Consider the following 18,607-nt stretch of genomic DNA (forward strand, 5'->3'; position numbering starts at 1 on the left):
GGTAAAAGTGATTCTTGCACTACTTCTATTGAAATGCAATTGAGCAGCAGCCTGGAAAGCAAGGCAATGGGAATTTTCAGGACTGCTGGGAGTCATAGGGGAACAAGTAAATACATGGGCTGTGTTAGGGTAACTAACAGTAGAAACAAGTGCATGTACACCAATGCTAGGAGTATAGTTAGTTAATAAATTCGATGAGCTTGAAGTGCTAGTCAAGACATCAAAGGCAGATATTGTTGGGATATCAGAGACATGGTGTCACACAGACATAAGCAGTGCAGAACTGGAATTTGGGGAGTACAATGTGTACAGAAAGGCTAGACAGGACAGAAAGGGAGGAGGGGTTATGCTGTTAGTTAAGAAACACATAAAATCTAAGGAACTGCATCCAATTGATGTTGGTGGACAATGCAATGTTGAGTCTGTTTGGTGTGACATAAGCACTGGGAAAGGAAAAATGAGAGTAGGTGTGTGTTATAGGCCTAATGAATCTGATGAGTATAATGAGCAATTGTGCAGAGAAATAGAGTAGGCCAGATAGAATCAGTGTCTTATAATGGGGGATTTTAATTTCCCAGAGATTGACATGAATTTTTGGGTTGGTCACTCACACGCTAGCAAGGCTTTTGTGGATTTATCAGATGATTGATTTCTACAGCAGCATGTTCGGGGAATCAACTAGAGGGAGTAATACTCTTGATCTGATTATCAGTAGCGATTCTTCATGCATCAAAAATCTGCAGGAAAAAAAAACCACTTGGTGGCAGTGATCACAGTGTGCTGAAGTGGGACTTACTCAAAGGGATAACTACCATCAAGGGCATACGGAAGGGTTTTTGCTTTCGTAAAGGTGACTACATGGTCTGAGACAGTATTTAAATTCTATACGGTGGAAACAACTGATGTTACCAACAGCAAATTCAAAATGGGAACCATTCAAAGAATTAATCTTGGAAGCTACTAGGCTTTTCATTCCAACAAAGAAATATTGTTCAAGATTTAGGCCTAAATGGATGTCAGATGAACTAATTAGATATGTGACAGAGTAAAAAAATGCATGGGATACATATAAATTAACATGTGACAGAAAAGCCTATGATAGATATAAGCTGGTCTGTAACCAGGTTACAAAGGAGGTTTGACAGGCGAAGGCAGATTATGAGAAATCTTTGAAAAGGATGCAAAGAAAAACAGTAGAGTTCTTTACTTATGTAAACTCTAGAAGGATTGTTTGTTATTTGGTTTTTAGGAGCATTGGCAACTAAGGCCATATTGCTTCGGGGATATGCAGTGGTCATTCCCTGACCTTTCCGCAACCTTCGTATTTGGTGGTCACGGGCTCGAACCCAGGTCTAATCAAGAAGCGTGTGCTACCCACTGCTGCTCCTGCCCACCTGGCTATGGAGGCGCCACTCTAGAAGGAAGGGGATGAATCAGATTGGTCCACTTGATATCGATGGTTCAACTGTTGATGATCCTGCTCAGGTAGCTAACAAAATAAATGGATATTTTGCATCTACATTCACATGAGGAGTTATTCAAAGAGGGGTATGCCAGAGGTGTATTCAACTCTGGCAGTAAGCTAGATAATCTTGTTATAACTAAGAGTAAAGTGGAGGAGAAATTGTTGAAGGAAAACATAAGAAAGGCACCTGGGATGGATGAAATCTATCTAGTTATATTAAAGGAGGGGGCAAAGGAAGTAAGCAAAACCTTAGCCATTATTATTAGAGCTTCCCTGGACTCAGGGGAGGTACCCATGGACTGGAGAAATGCAAATGTGACCCCAATCCACAAAGGAGGATCAAAGGGAGACACAAGTACTTACAGACCTGTTAGTGTAACTTCTGTTCTATGGAAATTAATGGAGGTACTGGTTAAAGAAGCACTGCAGGATCATCTAGACAAGACTTCAGTTATAGCTCAGACACAGCATGGGTTTGTTAAGGGGAAGTCTTGTCTGACTAATTTTATTGGATACTATGATGTAGTCACAAAGGAACTAGATGCAGGGAATAACTTTGATGTCATATATTTGGATCTTAGAAAGGCCTTCAATACTGTTGCAAATATGGAAGACTGCTGCACAAATTGGAGCAGTGTGGCACTGGAGGCAAACTGCTGCACAAATTGGAGCAGTGTGGCACTGGAGGCAAACTGCTGCTATGGATAAAGGGATGGTTGAGTGGGAGAAGACAGAATGGTAATCAATGGACACTGCTCTTCGTGGACTAATGTTATTAGTGGAGTCCCTCAGGGTTCAGTGTTGGGTCCACTGTTGTTTTCTGTATTTATAAATGATATTGATGATGGTATACCAGGCATAATGTTCAAGTTTGCAGACGATACGAAGGTTGGCAGGGTTGTTAATGACACTAATGACAGTACACTGCTGCAACAGGATCTAGAAAAATTGAGCAGATGGGCTGAGAGGTGGCAAATGAAGTTTAACTTGACAAATGTAAAGTACTACATATAGGAAGCAGTAATCCCAGAGTAACGTATCAACTCTGTGGTACCACACTGACAGTGGTAGAGAATGAAAAGGACCTGGGGGTAATTGTGCAGGCAGATATGATGTTTTCTGAGCACTGCAGACAGTCTGCAAGAGTAGCTCATGGTGTCTTGTCAATGATATACAGGAATTTTTCTAGCAGGGATAAGGAGGTGATTATCCCCTTGTATAAGGGCAATGGTCAGGCTGCACCTTGAGTACTGTATACAGGTCTGGAGGCCTCATTTTTAAGAAGGATATAGAGCTGTTGGAATGAGTACAGAGAAGGGGCAACAAGATTAGTGAACAGAACAAAGGGTTGCTCTTACGAAGAAAGGCTTTACTTTTGCAAATTAGTGTCTGGAGACTAGGCACCTGCAAGGTGATCTGATTGAGGTGTATAAAGCGTCAGCATTGAGTATGCAATCCCATTAGCATTGAGCATGCTCAATGCTGATGGGATTCTTCCTCTTGCTCAGAATAATCACCTGAGAGGACATAAATTCAAATTGAGGAAGGACGGTTGTAGAATAGATGTGCGGAAGTTTGCCTTTAGCCAGCGGATGGTTGATTGCTGGAACAAACTCCATCTGTTGTTGTAGAAGTTGATAGCTTAAGTAGATTCAAGGCAGAACTTGACAAACATTTGGGGCGAGGGAATGGGTGAAATAAGGGGGGATTGGCTGATGCTATATAAGCTTGCTTTCTTGCATCATGTGCTCTTGCTAATGCTAATCAAGGGATGGTTGAGTGGGAGAAGACAGAGAGTGTTTAACAATAGATACTGCTTTTCATGGAATAATGTTATTAGCAGAGTCCTCTAGGATTTGATGCTGAGTCCATTGTTTTTTTCTGTCTATTAATGATACTGAGGAAGGAATATCAGACTTAACATTTAAGTTTGAAGATGATACAAAGGCAGGGTGGTTACTGACAGTGGCTGCAGGAATAGGTGCAGAGAAGGGCAACAAGATATAAGGGGAACATATGGGTGTTCTTACTAAGAAACGTGTCATATCTGCAAACAGTTTTCAATTGTTTCAGCAAATGACAGTTTCAACTGCCATTTCTAGCTCATGGACTTGAAATGCTAGCTGAATTATAACACTGAAAAATGCAAGGTACTTCAAATGGGCAGCAGTAATTCCAGATAAACATACCAACTGTGTGATACTACAGTCAGATAATGGAAAATGAAAAAGACCTATAGGTAATTGTGTTGCTGCCAGGACAGCACATGGGGTTTTGTCACTGATATATAGGAGCTTTACTAGCAGGGATAAGGAGGTGATTATCCTGTTATACAAGGCAACAGTTAAGCCATTGTACTGCATACAGGTCTGGAGGCCTCATTTAAGCAAGGGTGAAAGGCTGCTGGAATAGGTACAGAGAAGGGCAAGAAGGTTTGAGGGGAACATGGGTTCTCTTACTAAGAAATGTTTCCTATCTGCAAATAGTAGTAGTAGTGGCAAATGATGCAAGAAAACTGCTGCACAAATTGGAGCAGTGTGGCACTGGAGGCAAACTGCTGCTATGGATAAAGGGATGGTTGAGTGGGAGAAGACAGAATGGTAATCAATGGGCACTGCTCTTCGTGGACTAATGTTATTAGTGGAGTCCCTCAGGGTTCAGTGTTGGGTCCACTGTTATATTTATACAACTTAAGCCTTTCTTGGTAGGAGCACTCTCCTTTGTTCCCCTCACTGGTCTCGTTGCTCTTCTCTGTACTCTGTACTTACTGAGAGTCCGGGAAGGCCACGAACGTCAGTTACGGAGGAAAACGTTAGTGAGGAAAATGCTTGACGAAAACAGGCGAGTGACCTACCAACAGATAGAGGATACTTTGGGCCTAAATGCACCAGCAATTCGTTCGATTCTGCAAGATCATTTGCACGTGAAGAAACTTTGTTCTCTCTGGGTGCCGCATCAACTGACTGAAGAGCAGATGACACGACGTGTGACTTGGTGCCGGGAGATGTTAAAAAAGTTTGATAAGGGACAATCTCGGTATGTGAACAACATCGTGACAGGTGACGGGACTTGGCTGTACTATTACGATCTGCCGACCAAGGCTCAAAACAAAGTTTGGGTCTTTGATGATGACAACACACCCGTAATTGTCAGAAAATCCCGATCTGTAAAGAAGAAAATGATAGCTGTATTTTTCAAATCGAGTGGAATTGTGGAACGTGTCGTTTTGGACACGCAGAAGACAGTCACAGCTAAGTGGTATACTGAACAATGCCTGCCTAAAGTCATTGGATCTATGAAGAACCTGCGGCCAAAGTCAAGAATGGACACCTGGTACCTCCATCATGAAAATGCTCCAGCTCACCGCGCCAAAGCCTGCACCGAATATTTGACCAGGACAGGACTGAAACTTCTCGAGCACCCTCCCTACAGTCCAGACCTTGCTCCCTGCGACTTTGCACTGTTCCCGCATGTGAAAATGAAGCTAAAAGGGAGGCGGTTTTCCAGTGATGAGGACCTTCTACGGGCTTGGGACAACGAGTGTGCTTTACTCCCTAGTGAAACTTGGCAGAACTGGTTTAAAGATTGGTTTCGGAGGATGGAGAGGTGTATTGAATGTAGAGGAAATTACTTTGAAAAAATTAAATAAACAAAGCTGTATTGCAAAACTTTCCTAGTACCCTTTGTAATAACTTGAATTTATGGCCCCTCACTGTGTAGTCTCAGAGAAAGAATGCCATTAACATTTAGCCTTACTCAACCATTCAGGGCCTCAAACACCTCAATCAAATCTCCTTGCAGTTGCCTAGTTTCCAGACACTGCAATTTGCAGAACTAAAGTATTTCTAGGTAAGAGCGCCCTTCTGTTCCCTTCACCAATCTGGCTGCCCTATTCTGCACCTGTTGTAGCAGACCCACCATCCTTCCTAAAGTGAAGTCTGCATACCTGTATACAATGGGGTTACTGCTACCCATGTGCAAGTGCCTTGCATTTGTCAATGTTATACTTCAATTGCCATTTCTCTGCTCATCGACCTAATTTTACTAGATCTTGTTGCAGTATCTCACCCTGATGGCTGTCATCAACCAACCTGCCAATCTTTGTATTATTATATGCAAACTTAGACATTAAGCCTAATATACCTTCTTCAATATCATTAATAAATATTGAAAACAACAGTGGATCCACATTGAACCCTTTGGGACTCTACTAATAATGAGTCCATGAAGAGCAGTGCCCATTGATAAGCACTCTCTGTCTTTTTCCATTTAACTATCCCTTTATCCATAGCTGTAACTTAATCTTAATGTCACATTGCTCCAGTTAGTACAGCAGTCTTTTATGTGCAACACTATCAAAAGCCTTCCTGAAATCCAAGTATATGATATTAAAATTAGTTTTTGCATCCAGTTACTTGGTCACTGCATCATAGTAACATATCAGCTTGATTAGACCATACCACCCCTTAACTAATCCATGCTGTGAACCAAGTATAATTGCATTCCTGTCCAGATAGTGCTGCATTAATTCTTTAACCAGGGGCGCCATTATTTTCCCTGGAACAGACATTAAGCTAACAGGGCTGTAATTATTTATGACACCTTTAGATCCCCCTTTATGAATGGGGATACATTTGCACATCTCCAGTCCATAGGGACCACACCTGAGTCCAAGGATGCTCTCATAATTATGATTAAGGGTTTGCTTACCTCTTTTGCTGTCTCCTTTAATATAATTGGATAGATTTCATCCACTCTAGATGCCTTTTTAATGTTCAGTTTAAACAATTTCTCTTCCAATTTCCTTTCAGTTATCACAAAGTCATTTAGCTCCCCTTTAGAGTTTGATAAACTTCTGGCATCTCCTCCTTTAAAGAATTCCTTGTGTGAATGTAGATACAAAACACCCTTTTAAAAATTGTCAGCAACCAGAGCAAGGTCATCAACGGTTAACCTATTGACATCAAGTGGCCCAATATGATTCAATCCCTTTCTTCTACTGTTAATATAAGCATAGACTTCTCATAATTTGCCTTAGCTTACCTAACCTCCTTTGTGGCTTGATTGCAGACTAATTTATATATACCATAGGCTTCTGTAGCACCTGATAATTTATATGCATCCCATGCACGTTTCTTCTTTGCCATGTATCTCAATAATTCTGACGTCCATTTAGGTCTAAGCCTTGAACAGTATTTCTTCATTGTTATGAAAAGCCTAGTAGCTTCTATGATTATTTCCCTGACTGCTTCCCATTTAGAATTTGCTGTTGGTAACATCATCAGTTGGTTCCACTGCACAGAATTTAAAAACTGTCTGAAACTACTAATCATCCTTATGAAAGCAAAGACAAATTAAATTTCACATTAGTACAATGTGATTGCTGCCATCCAGTGGTTTTTTTACCTGCAGATTCTTAATGCATGAAGAATCACTGCTGATAACCAGAACAAGAGTACTGCTTCCTCTTGTTGCCTGTCTTGTACTGTAGAAAACAGTCATCCAAGAAATCTACAAAATCCTTGCTAGTGTGTGAATGACCAACCCACAAATTCCAGTCAACACCTGGAAAGTTAAAATCCCCCATTATGAGACATTCCGATTTACTTGACCCACTATTTCTTTGTATAGCTGTTTGTGTACTCCTCAGAGTCATTAGACCTATAACACACTACTACTCTCAGTTTTGTTTTCCCACTTCTTATATCACACCAAACTGACACAACATTGCACTGGTCTCCCATGTTGTATGGATGCACTGCTTTAGATTTAATATACTTCTAAACTAAGAGCACAACCGCTCCATCCTTCATGTATACAATGTACTCCCATATTCAAATTCAGTATCGCTTATGTTTGAGTGGCACCATTCAGCCATTTGATGACTTCATCAGTACTTCAAATTCATAAGATTTATTTATAATGCTCAGGTGTACATGCAAGTACACATGTACATATTCTTACTCTTCATTACCCTAACACAGCCCATGTATTTACTTGTTCTATGATGAACCACAGCAGGTCCTGACATCTTGCTTTCCAGGGTGTTGCATGTTCCAATAGAAGCTGTGCAAAAATCACTTTCACTTCTGCCTGCCACTCTAGTTAATCTATTTAGTTAATAGATTAACTAGTCAATAGCTAGTACTTTTCCAAGTCACCTATCACTGCCTTGATAGCATCATAAAATATTCTTGCATCCCTTCTATTTAAGAGCATCCCATCCCTGTTGAAACAGGCTCTCCTTTGTCTCTTCTGTGTCTGAAGACTAGGCACCTGCAAGGTTATCTGATTGAGGTGTTTAAGGCTTTTAAGGGATTGAGGAAGTTCAGTGCTGATGTGATTCTTCCTCTTGCTCAGACTATGTCAGGTAAGGGGGAATAAATTTGAATTTAGGAACAATGGTTGCAGGATAGATAGCAGGAAGTTTGCCTTCAGCCAGCAGGTGGTTGATCATTGGAACAAACTTCCATCTGTTGTTGTGGAAGTGAATATTTTGCATAAATTCAAGAAAGAACTAGACAAAGTGTTGGACGGGATGGACAGGTGATGTGAGAAAGGGTTTTTTTTTTGCTAATGCAGTATAAACTTTCTTTCTGCATCATTTGCACTACTAATACTAGCAGACATGAAAAATGTGGAAGCAGACAGTATCCACATTGAGACTGGTGCATTGACAGCCTCAACCCATCCCACCCAGTTATCCCATACCTATGACCTGTCATGCTACCATGTATCTGTCGTCAGAAGAAAGAATGCTGCATATTGTACATTTATTTTTAACAAATCACCCTCCGCTTATTTTTCAGAGTAAGTCAAAATGCAACACAAATGCTTTTTTGACTCTGTAAAAACTAGTATCATCCATGAACCTAACACTAAATCCTTCTGGCAACTTCTCAAGTCAAAAAAAAAGTCGTCCCGTATTCCAGCACTGCTGGACTCCAATCATCCAGTCAACATGCCTTGTGCCAAAGCCAGTTTATTCATTAACACCATTCCTACTACCCTGATATATAAATCCGGAGTACAAATGACATCCCTCTCTCACCCTAACCTGGATATCTGAAATAGCTATCACTGTTTTGTATTTTTAAAACTTGAAACTAACCAGACTCCTGATTCTGATCATTAGGAGTGCTTTTCTAAGGCATGACATAATGTTCTTATTCCTTCCTCACAATTTGCTAACCTTCATTTGTACTAAGAGTTTCTAGCAATCTTTGCTCAAATAAGTTCTTTTAATTTTAATCTATAAATGTGTATCTTCCATTAATCCAAAAAACTATAGACCAATTACGATCCTCAACATAATGGCTACTCTCTGAATCACCAGCATATAATAACTTAAGTGCTTACCTTCACAATTTTCTATCAATTTCTCAATTCAGATTCATATAGAAATGTTCCAAAATTTCTAACTTAGTGATCTTCACCCATGACATCTGTGCTTACATGGGGAAAGTAGCTGATGCTCACTTCTTAGATTTAGCTGAGCCACTCGAGAGAATAAATCCTAATCATAAATTAAATTCCTTTAGAATCATACCTTACTCTTCAACTACATTTTGCACGTCCTTATCTAATCAGAATGCTTTAAATGGAACCCAGCTCCATTTTCAATTAATTCCTCTATTCACCAAGGTTCCTCCTTGTATGCTTTCTTTCTCATCTGATTTACAGGTAACATCACTGTATGATTCAACTGTTTTCAGGTCAAAATCCAGCTCTTTGCCAATGTCCTAAAAAATCACTTCAAGTGATAAGTGGACTGAGACAGTATTTAAATTCTATACAGTGGGATCAACTGATGATATTGCCAACAGCAAATTCAAAATGGGAAGCATTCAAAGAACTTATCTTGGAAGCTACTAGGCTTTACATACCAACTAAGAAATATTGTTCAAGGTTTAGGCCTAAATGGATGTCAGATGAACTAATGAGGCATATGGCAGAGAAGAAAAATGCAAGGGACACATACAAATTAACACGTGACACAGACGCCTATGATAGATACAAGTTGATCTGTAACCAAGTTACAAAGGAGGTTAGGCAGGCGAAGGCAGATTACGAGAGATCCTTGGCAAGGGATGCGAAGAAAAACAGCAAAGAGTTCTTTACTTATGTAAACTCTAGAAGGAAGGGGATGAATCAGATTGGTCCACTTGAGATCGATGGGTCAACTGTTGATGATCCTGCTCAGGTAGCTAACAAACTAAATGAATATTTTGCATCGACATTCACACATGAGGAGTTATTCAGCGAGGGGAATGCCAGCGGTGTATTCAACTCTAGCAGTAAGCTAGAGAATCTTGTAATAACTGAGAGCAAAGTGGAGGAGAAATTGTTGAAGATAAACACAAGAAAGGCACCTGGGGTGGATGGAATCTATCCAGTTATATTAAAGGAGGCAGCAAAGGAAGTAAGCAAACCCTTAGCCATAATTATGAGAGCTTCCTTGGACTCAGGGGAGGTACCCATGGACTGGAGATGTGCAAATGTGACCCCAATTCACAAAGGGGGATCAAAGGCTGACACAAGTAATTATAGACTGTTTAACTTCTGTTCCCGGAAAATTAATGGAGGCACTGGTTAAAGAAGCACTGCAGGATCATCTAGACAAGACTTCAGTTATAGCTAGGACACAGCATGGTTTTGTTAAGGGTAAGTCTTGCCTGACCAATTTGATTGGATACTATGATGCAGTCACAAAAGAACTGGATGCAGGGAATAACTTTGATATTATATACTTGGATCTTAGAAAGGCTTTTGATACTGTTGCACATGGAAGACTGCTGCACAAATTGGAGCAGTGTGGCATTGGAGGCAAATTGCTGCTATGGATAAAGGGGTGGTTGAGGGGGAGAAGACAGAGAGTGGTAATCAATGGACACTGCCCATCGTGGACTAATGTTATTAGTGGAGTCCCTCAGGGTTCAGTGTTGGGTCCTTTATTGTTTTCTGTATTTATAAATGATATTGATGATGGTATATCAGGCTTAATGTCCAAGTTTGCAGACGAAACGAAGGTTGGCAGGGTTGTCAAGGACACTACTGACACTATGCTGCTGCAACAGGATTTGGAAAGGTTGAGCAGATGGGCTTCGAGGTGGCAAATGAAGTTTAACATTGACAAATGTAAAGTACTACATATGGGAAACAGCAACCCCAGAGCAACGTATCAACTGTGTGGTACTACACTGACAGTGGTAGAGAGTGAAAGGGACCTGGGGGTGGTTGTGCAGGCAGATATGAAGTTCTCTGAGCAGTGCAGACGGGCTGCAAGAGTAGCTCATGGTGTATTGTCAATGATATATAGGAATTTTTCTAGCAGGGATAAGGAGGTGATTATTCCCTTGTATAAGGCAATGGTCCGGCCACACCTAGAGTACTGTATATAGGCCTGGAGGCCTCATTTCAGGAAGGATGTAGAGCTGCTGGAACGAGTACAGAGAAGGGCAACTAGATTGGTGAATGGGACAAAGGGGTGCTCTTACGAAGAAAGGCTTAAGTTTTGTGAATTACAGTGTCTGGAAACTAGGCACCAGCGAGGTGATCTGATAGAGGTGTACAAAGCCTTGAATGGTTTGAGCATGCTCAATGCTGATGGGATTCTTCCTCTTGCTCAGAATAATCACCTGAGAGGGCATAAATTCAAATTGAGGAAAGACAGATGTAGGATAGATGTGCGGAAATTTGCCTTTAGCCAGCGGGTGGTTGGTAGGTGGAACAGACTTCCATCCCTTGTCGTGGAAGTTGATAGCCTAAATAAGTTTAAGGCTCAGCTGGACAGGTATTTCGAACGAACAGGAGGGTGAAGTGGAAGTGGTTATTTTTATTTATTTATGTTACTTTTTTTTTTTTTTTTTTGGCTGATGCTGCATAAGCTTGCTTTTTTGCATCAAATGCCTCTACTAATGCTAAAGTGTTTTGCTACACACAGCATTGCTTGGATCTGGTGCTTGATTGGTTATGCAAGGACTCAATAATCTTGAACTTCATTAAATGTAAATGCTGTTGTAAATGCAACTGTAAATTCAGTATGAGACTTAAGCAAAATTCTTTAACGGGTTCTGATTACTTCATTGATGGTAAATCTATAAACTAAGCTCAAGTCCACTGTTGAATTATGTATATATTTTAGATTTTATTCTTAACATTCCTTCAAGCTTTGTCAGTAGTCCCTAAATGCTTCAAAATCCATGGGTCTAAATAAAAATGTTCACAAAATACATTCTCTTCTACATTCGCTTGGTCTCTACAAACAATAAGTCCTTCCCATTCTTGATTATTGTGACTTAATCTGGTCTCCCATCTCAACTATTTAATAAACAAATTAGAAAATATTCAATGTAAATTTGTTAAATACTTGTTTTCTTATGTCCACTTAGTCTGCCATCATTTCAACTATTTACAGATTTTGGCTTACTACTCCTAGCTGGAAGCAAGGCATATCATGAAGCTCTGTTTACATATGAAATACTTCATTCTTACAATCCTTCTTTGTCTTACAATTAATTATTGTGTTACTTCTGACATTCCAGTTGGTCCCTTCAACTCCTTACTACAGAGTCTGTCATCCATGATGATCACAACAGTGCCATCTTCATGCCACTTCAACCTTTTAAAAAACATGCAAATGAAGTACTTCTCAATCATATTTGATTTTCTGTATCCTGTGAGATATCTGTGCAGCTTTCTGTTTTCCTTTTATTGATTAAATTTATTTATATGTTTACTCACATCTTTCTTTCATCTCTCATTATGCCATTTTTATCCCTCACTCTTTTCACGGACTTTAAGGTAATAATAACAAATATATTATTACCTTAAAGTTTTTGAAAATAGTCATAATTTAGTTATGATTTTTTGCACAATTATTATTTTATGTGACTGTTATCCAATAATATCAGCAATAAATGTCTTTTGCTCTCAAACAGTTTGTTGGGGAAACCCAACATGCTTGACCATAAATAAATATAATTTGTTTCATAAATATATTTATTTACATGTGTATAGAAAAATAACAAAACATTTGAGACCTCTCTAATGTGGAGAAGGGCATCTAGAGAAGGGCCCTGAATTGTTTCCATCAAACATCATCAGTTTTATGGGGTGCCCTCTAATTTTCTGCTATGACATTGTGTTTCTGGGCATGCAGATGTAATATCAAAAACGTGCATAAAATTAGCATTTTTTAAGGAAGTGAATGCATAATGATACAAGGCTAACTAAAGTGTAAAGAAAAACATTTAAAATGTTATTACTATTTACATAATAATTTCCAGTAATTTATAGTATTTTTAGAAATTCTAAATCCATTTTTAATTATTTGTTTAATGTTTCCACAAACATATAATAATCAATACACTTTAAAAAAAAATTAAATAATACTTATCAATTGGCAGCTAAAACATATAGAATATTTTGCAAATTTTTTTTTTTTTTTTTTTTGGCTAAATTTCTTTCTGTTATTTCATCTTGATTTAATATAAAATATGCAATTTTATATATTTTTTAAAGAATGAATACCTACTAAATAATCTTCTTCACAATATGGCTTACCATCCATTGAATAAAAAGGCTTTCCATACAGTTCCTTTTCTGAACAAAAAGAATAAATAGGTTAAAATAAGTAATTCTTTCTTTCTTTTTTTTTTTTTTTTACATTTTTATTAGCTGTTCTTTAAATTTAAGATCTCTACTATGTACACCAAATATAATTAATATACCAGATTTAAGGAAAACAATAATGACAGCAGAAAATAACTGATATCATTGTTATCTGCAATGATTAACTACACTAATAACAAGAAATGAGCACAGTCACCAATGTCAATCAAATTCATGCTGTATGATTGGATGGTTTGCTGATAATCAAATTCCATGCAGAATTTTATCCTGAAAATTATTTAGACAACTTTGTTGTGCATGTTTCTAAATTGTAAAATTCACATGACAGCATATTGCTCACCACGGAAAACATTCCCATGTATGTCTAACATAGCTACAGAAGAGTTCCCCAAGCATCACAATTTAAGCCTATCACAGATTCTAATCACAGATCCTATCCTAATATTATCTAACACGAGATTGATCCCAACCATAAATTAAAGAAAAATGTAAAAAATATGAACTAAAGTTTTAAACCTTACATGCACTTCCCAATTTATATATACTCATATATACTCATATCATTAACTTCTTCATAATTCCCATTCAAATAATGTTAAAAAAAAAAGAAAAAAAGTTCGACAACTTTCATTATCACTTTTTTTAAGTCCTGTAAATTCAAGTCCTGTATTCCTAACATATTCTGTCATTTTGGGGAAAAGTGTATACTTCAGATTTAATTAAATAAAAAAAAAAAATTTTTAAAACTAGGAAATCGAAGGAACTGGCAACAGATTTTTCTGGGAAGTAAGACATCTGTTTTACCTCTAGATCCTTAGGTTCCTGATTTACAAATTTAGACAGTTTGGATAGTAAAATTAACAGATTCAATTTGGATTTACAAGTACATGTAATTTGTTAACAAAGTTCTTTATGAAGTCCAGCATAAGGTTAATAATAAATTACAAAGAATTTCAAAAAAGTGATGTTAAATATTTATTGTTTACACAAATCAAAGAAATAGTATTAGTGGAAAATGATGCGAGAAAAAGCAAGTTTATAAAGCATCAGCCAAAAAAAAAAAAATGTTCCCACATCACCTCTGCCCATTCCATCTAATAATTTGTCTAGCTCTTCATGGAATTGATTCAAACTACCCACCTCCACAACAACAACAAATGGAAGTTTGTTCTAACAATCAACCACCCACTGGCTGAAGGCAAACTTCTGCATATCTATCCTGTAACCATCCTCAATTTGAATTTATGCCCCTTGATATGTGCAGTCTGAGCAAGAGGAAGAATGCCATCAGCATTTAGCTTGCACAATTCATTCAAAGCCTTAAACATCAGAATCACATCACCTCACAGGTGCCTAGTCTCCAGATGCTGGAATTTACATAACTGAAGCTTTCTTGATAAAATCACCCTTCTGTTCCCCTCACCAATCTCACTGCACTTTTATGCACCCGTTCCATTAGATCTACATCCTTCCTAAAATGAATGCTTCAGCTGCATCTTGAGCACTGCAGATCTGTATGCAGTACTCAAGATGTAGCCTAAGAATTGCCTTGTACAGCAGGATAATCACCTCCTTATTCTTGGTGGCAAAGTTCCTGTATATCAGTGATAAAATCCCACAAGCTGTTCTGGCAGGCAGCCTGTCTGCACTACTCAGAGAACTTCATATCTCACTACACAATTATCCCAGGTATGTAGCGCCACACAGCTAGTATGTTTATCTGGGGCTACTGCTATCCGTATGCAGTACTTTGCATTTGTCCATATTAAACTACAATTGCCATTTCTCAGCCCATCTACCTAACTTTTCTAGATCCTGTTACAGTAGCATACTATCATTACTGCCATTAACTACCTTGCCGACCTTTGTATCATCTGCAAACTTGGATATTAAGCCTGATATGCCTTCATCAATATCATTGATAAATATGGAAAGCAACAATGGGCCCAACACCAAACCCTGGGGCACTACACTAATAACATTAGTCCATAAAGAGCAGTGTCAATTGATAACCACTCTCTGTCTTTTGCCACTCAACCATACCTTTCATCCATAGCAGTAACTTGCCCTTAATGACACACTGCCCCAATTTGTACAGCTGTCTTTCATGTTCAACAATATCGAAAGCCTTACCTGAAATTCAATTATATGATATCAAAATGATTTTTTGCATCTGTTCCTTTGTTACTGCCTCATAGCATCCAATCAAATTTATCAGACAAGATCTTCCCTTAACAAATGCATGAAGTGATTGAAGTATAACTGCACTTCTGTCTACATGGTTCTGCATTACTTTTTTAACAAATGGCTCCATTATCTTCCCTGGAACAGAAGTTAGGCTAACAGATCAGTAATTACTCATGTCACCTTTTGATCCCCCTTTGTGAACTGGGGATACATCCACACATCTCCAGTTCATAGTGACATTGTTTGAATCCAAAGATGCATTCATAATTACAGCAAAGGATTTAACTCCTTTGCTGCATCCCTTAATTATACACTGGATAGATCCCATCCAATGGAGGCACCTTTTTTATGTTTAGCTTCAACAAGTTTGATAAACTTCTGGCATCCCCTTCCCTAAAAAATTTCTCATGTGTGAATGTAGATGCAAAATACAGTAATTACTCATGTCACCTTTTGATCCCCCTTTGTGAACTGGGGATACATCCACACATCTCCAGTTCATAGTGACATTGTTTGAATCCAAAGATGCATTCATAATTACAGCAAAGGATTTAACTCCTTTGCTGCATCCCTTAATTATACACTGGATAGATCCCATCCAATGGAGGCACCTTTTTTATGTTTAGCTTCAACAAGTTTGATAAACTTCTGGCATCCCCTTCCCTAAAAAATTTCTCATGTGTGAATGTAGATGCAAAATACTGATGATATTTTAAGGAGTCCTTATGTGCTGTGATGTAATGACTAGATCGTGGATGTAGCTTAGCCTAATTTTTCAGCACTCACCTCATAGTAATCTGCTTAGTTGGTTGAAAGTTTTGCCACATGCATAGTGGTTAAGAGATTCTAGTAACTTACGGGGATTATAAATTTAAAAACTAAGTTATGGGCTTTAAAATTTTTTCTAAGAAAGGAAAGTGCACCTTGTATTCTATGGTTGTTTAATTAAAATAAATTAAATGAAGTGAGATAAAAGCTAATAGCTGTGCACGAGTGACTTTCGAAATCGTCTTCAGTTAGCTATAGTGGGGAGGGGAGAGCGCGCGAGTGTGTTATATACAGGTTGGGTTCCCGAAATGTATTTCAGTGCACGTGGAAACTTAATATGTGCTAAAAATTCCAAATAGGGGAGAAGTTGGCGGGAATCTTTTTGTTTAACATGTTAAGTGATGTGTGGCGCTTAAACCACTCAATGACGAGGGCTTCGTTTTGAAGAATTTTATAACTGGAATTTAGTTTAACTATTGTGATCGCTGAATCGATGAGTGGGTTATGATTATAAGATTTAACATGTTGTGTTAGTTCTGTACTTGCTAAATTAGATTTGAAGCTATTAAAGTGGTAATATGCACGAGTGTTAGAAATTTTTGATGTCCCGAATTTTGCTGTTGTACTGCATGTGTAACATGCTTGACAATCTGATTGGCATCTAATTAAATATATAATGTTATTATGATCTTGTGTCCCATACCCGTATGTTGTCTTGTATGAATTGAATTTAGAACTTAATTTGTTATAAGGTGTAAATATTAATTTGATATCTGTATTTTTAAAAAATCTGTTGAAGTCGTCTAGCATATTATTGATGGTATGGGAGGGTGATAAGGGGTTTGTGTATCTTATTCTTATTCACATGGTTATTAATTTTGCTTGGGTTATTAGTATTATTATGGACTTTGGTGATGGTTTCTTTTATTAGTTGTAATGGGTATTTCCTGTCAATGAATTTTTTGGTGAGGTATTGCAATTCTACAGATAGGTCTGTTTTTTTTTTTTTTTTTTTAATTTGATAGTTGTTGGCGCATCGGCTTCTGTGGCCATAATACACCTCCCAAGGTTTCTGCAGTACTTTGATCCAAGCCCAAGGCGGGATTCGAACCCGCGACCTTTGGGTTGCTAGGTAGGCACTTTACCCACCCGGCTAGCCCGGCAGGTCTGTTTGTGTGTGACTATATTTGATAGCGTTGTATATCTGATTGTATAGAACTGCTTTTTTGATGTATAGAGGATGGTGTGAGTGGTAATGTCAGAATTTGCCTGTATGTGTGTTCTTTCTGAATATTTTTGTGCCTAAAGATGTACCTATTTTGTATATAGTGAGGTTTAGAAAATTAATTTTATTATCGGTTTCTATTTCGAGGGTAAATTTGAGTCTCTCATGTGTTGTATTAAACGTGTTCAGTAAAGTATCGATAGTGGTTTTGTTGCCTATTAAGAGGACATCATCCGCGTATCTCATATATAGTTTAATCCATGGGGGAAACAGTTGGAGTATTTTTTCTTCAATAGAAGCAAGGTAGATTTCGGATAAAGGGACAGAGATACAGAGGCCCATGGGGAGGCCGAAAATTTGTTCGTAGATGTTATTTTGAAATTTAAATTGTTTGGCGTCAAGTAACAGTGACGTGAGTTCTAAAATGTCATTTAATGTTTAAGTGCAAAATACTTATTTAGTTTGTCAGTAACCTCAGCAGTATTACCAACAGTTAAAACCAACCATCAATGGACCAATGTGATTCAACCCTTTCCTTCTACTGGTAATAAGTAAAAAAGTCTTTGTTGTTTTTCTTTGCATTCTTTGCCAGAGACTTCTCATAATGTCTTAGCTTGCCCAACTTCCTTTGTGATTTGATTATAGACTAGTTTATACCTACCATAGGCTTCTGTATCACTTGACAATTTATGTACCCTATACATTTCTCTTCTCTGCAACAAATCTCATCAATTCATCTGACATCCATTTAGGTTTAAACCTTGAACAGTATTTCTTAGTTGATATGAAAAGCCTAGTAGCTTCTATGATTACTTATTAGAATGTGTTTCTCATTTAGAATTTTCTGTTGGTAACATCGCCAGATGGTCACACTGCATGGAATTTAAAAACTGTCTGAGACCTCTGAGTCTCCCTTACAAAAGCAAAAGTCCTTTCCTTTACTCTTAACAGTAGTTATGTCTAAATAAATCCCACATCAGTACATTGTGATAACTGTAGCCAGTGGTTCTGTTACCTGCAGATTCTTAATACATGAAGAATCGCTGCTGTTAATCAGGTTAAGAGGACTGCCTCCTCTTGTTGCTTCTCTCAACATACTACTTTAGAAAACAGTAGTATTTCTCTGCACAATTGTTCATTGTGCAGAGAAATAGAGTGGGCCAGTAAATCAGAATGTCTTCTAATGGGGGATTTTAACTTTCCAGATATTGACTGCAACTTGTGGGTTGGTCATTTGCACAATTTTTGTGGATTTATTGGAGGATTGTTTTCGACAGCAACATGTTTGAAGGGCAAACATAGGGAGTAATGCTCTTGATCTGATTATC

General features: G+C 38.1%; 1 protein-coding gene across 3 annotated transcripts in view; it reads right to left on the minus strand.

The window, feature by feature from the left end:
• LOC150076109 (lipoma-preferred partner-like) overlaps nucleotides 1–18,607 on the minus strand; it is a 76,704-nt gene that overhangs the window by 16,483 nt on the left and 41,614 nt on the right. For all 3 annotated transcript variants that reach the window (XM_090387467.1, XM_090387466.1, XM_090387468.1), the window contains exon 4: nucleotides 13,002–13,069. In XM_090387467.1, the coding sequence (XP_090243593.1) occupies nucleotides 13,002–13,069 (68 nt within the window). The remainder of the gene's footprint in view (nucleotides 1–13,001; nucleotides 13,070–18,607) is intronic.

Source organism: Mastigoproctus giganteus, chromosome 13 (assembly GCF_048544385.1).
Source record: "Mastigoproctus giganteus isolate SK-2022 chromosome 13, ASM4854438v1, whole genome shotgun sequence".
NCBI classification, from domain to species: Eukaryota; Metazoa; Arthropoda; class Arachnida; order Uropygi; family Thelyphonidae; genus Mastigoproctus; species Mastigoproctus giganteus.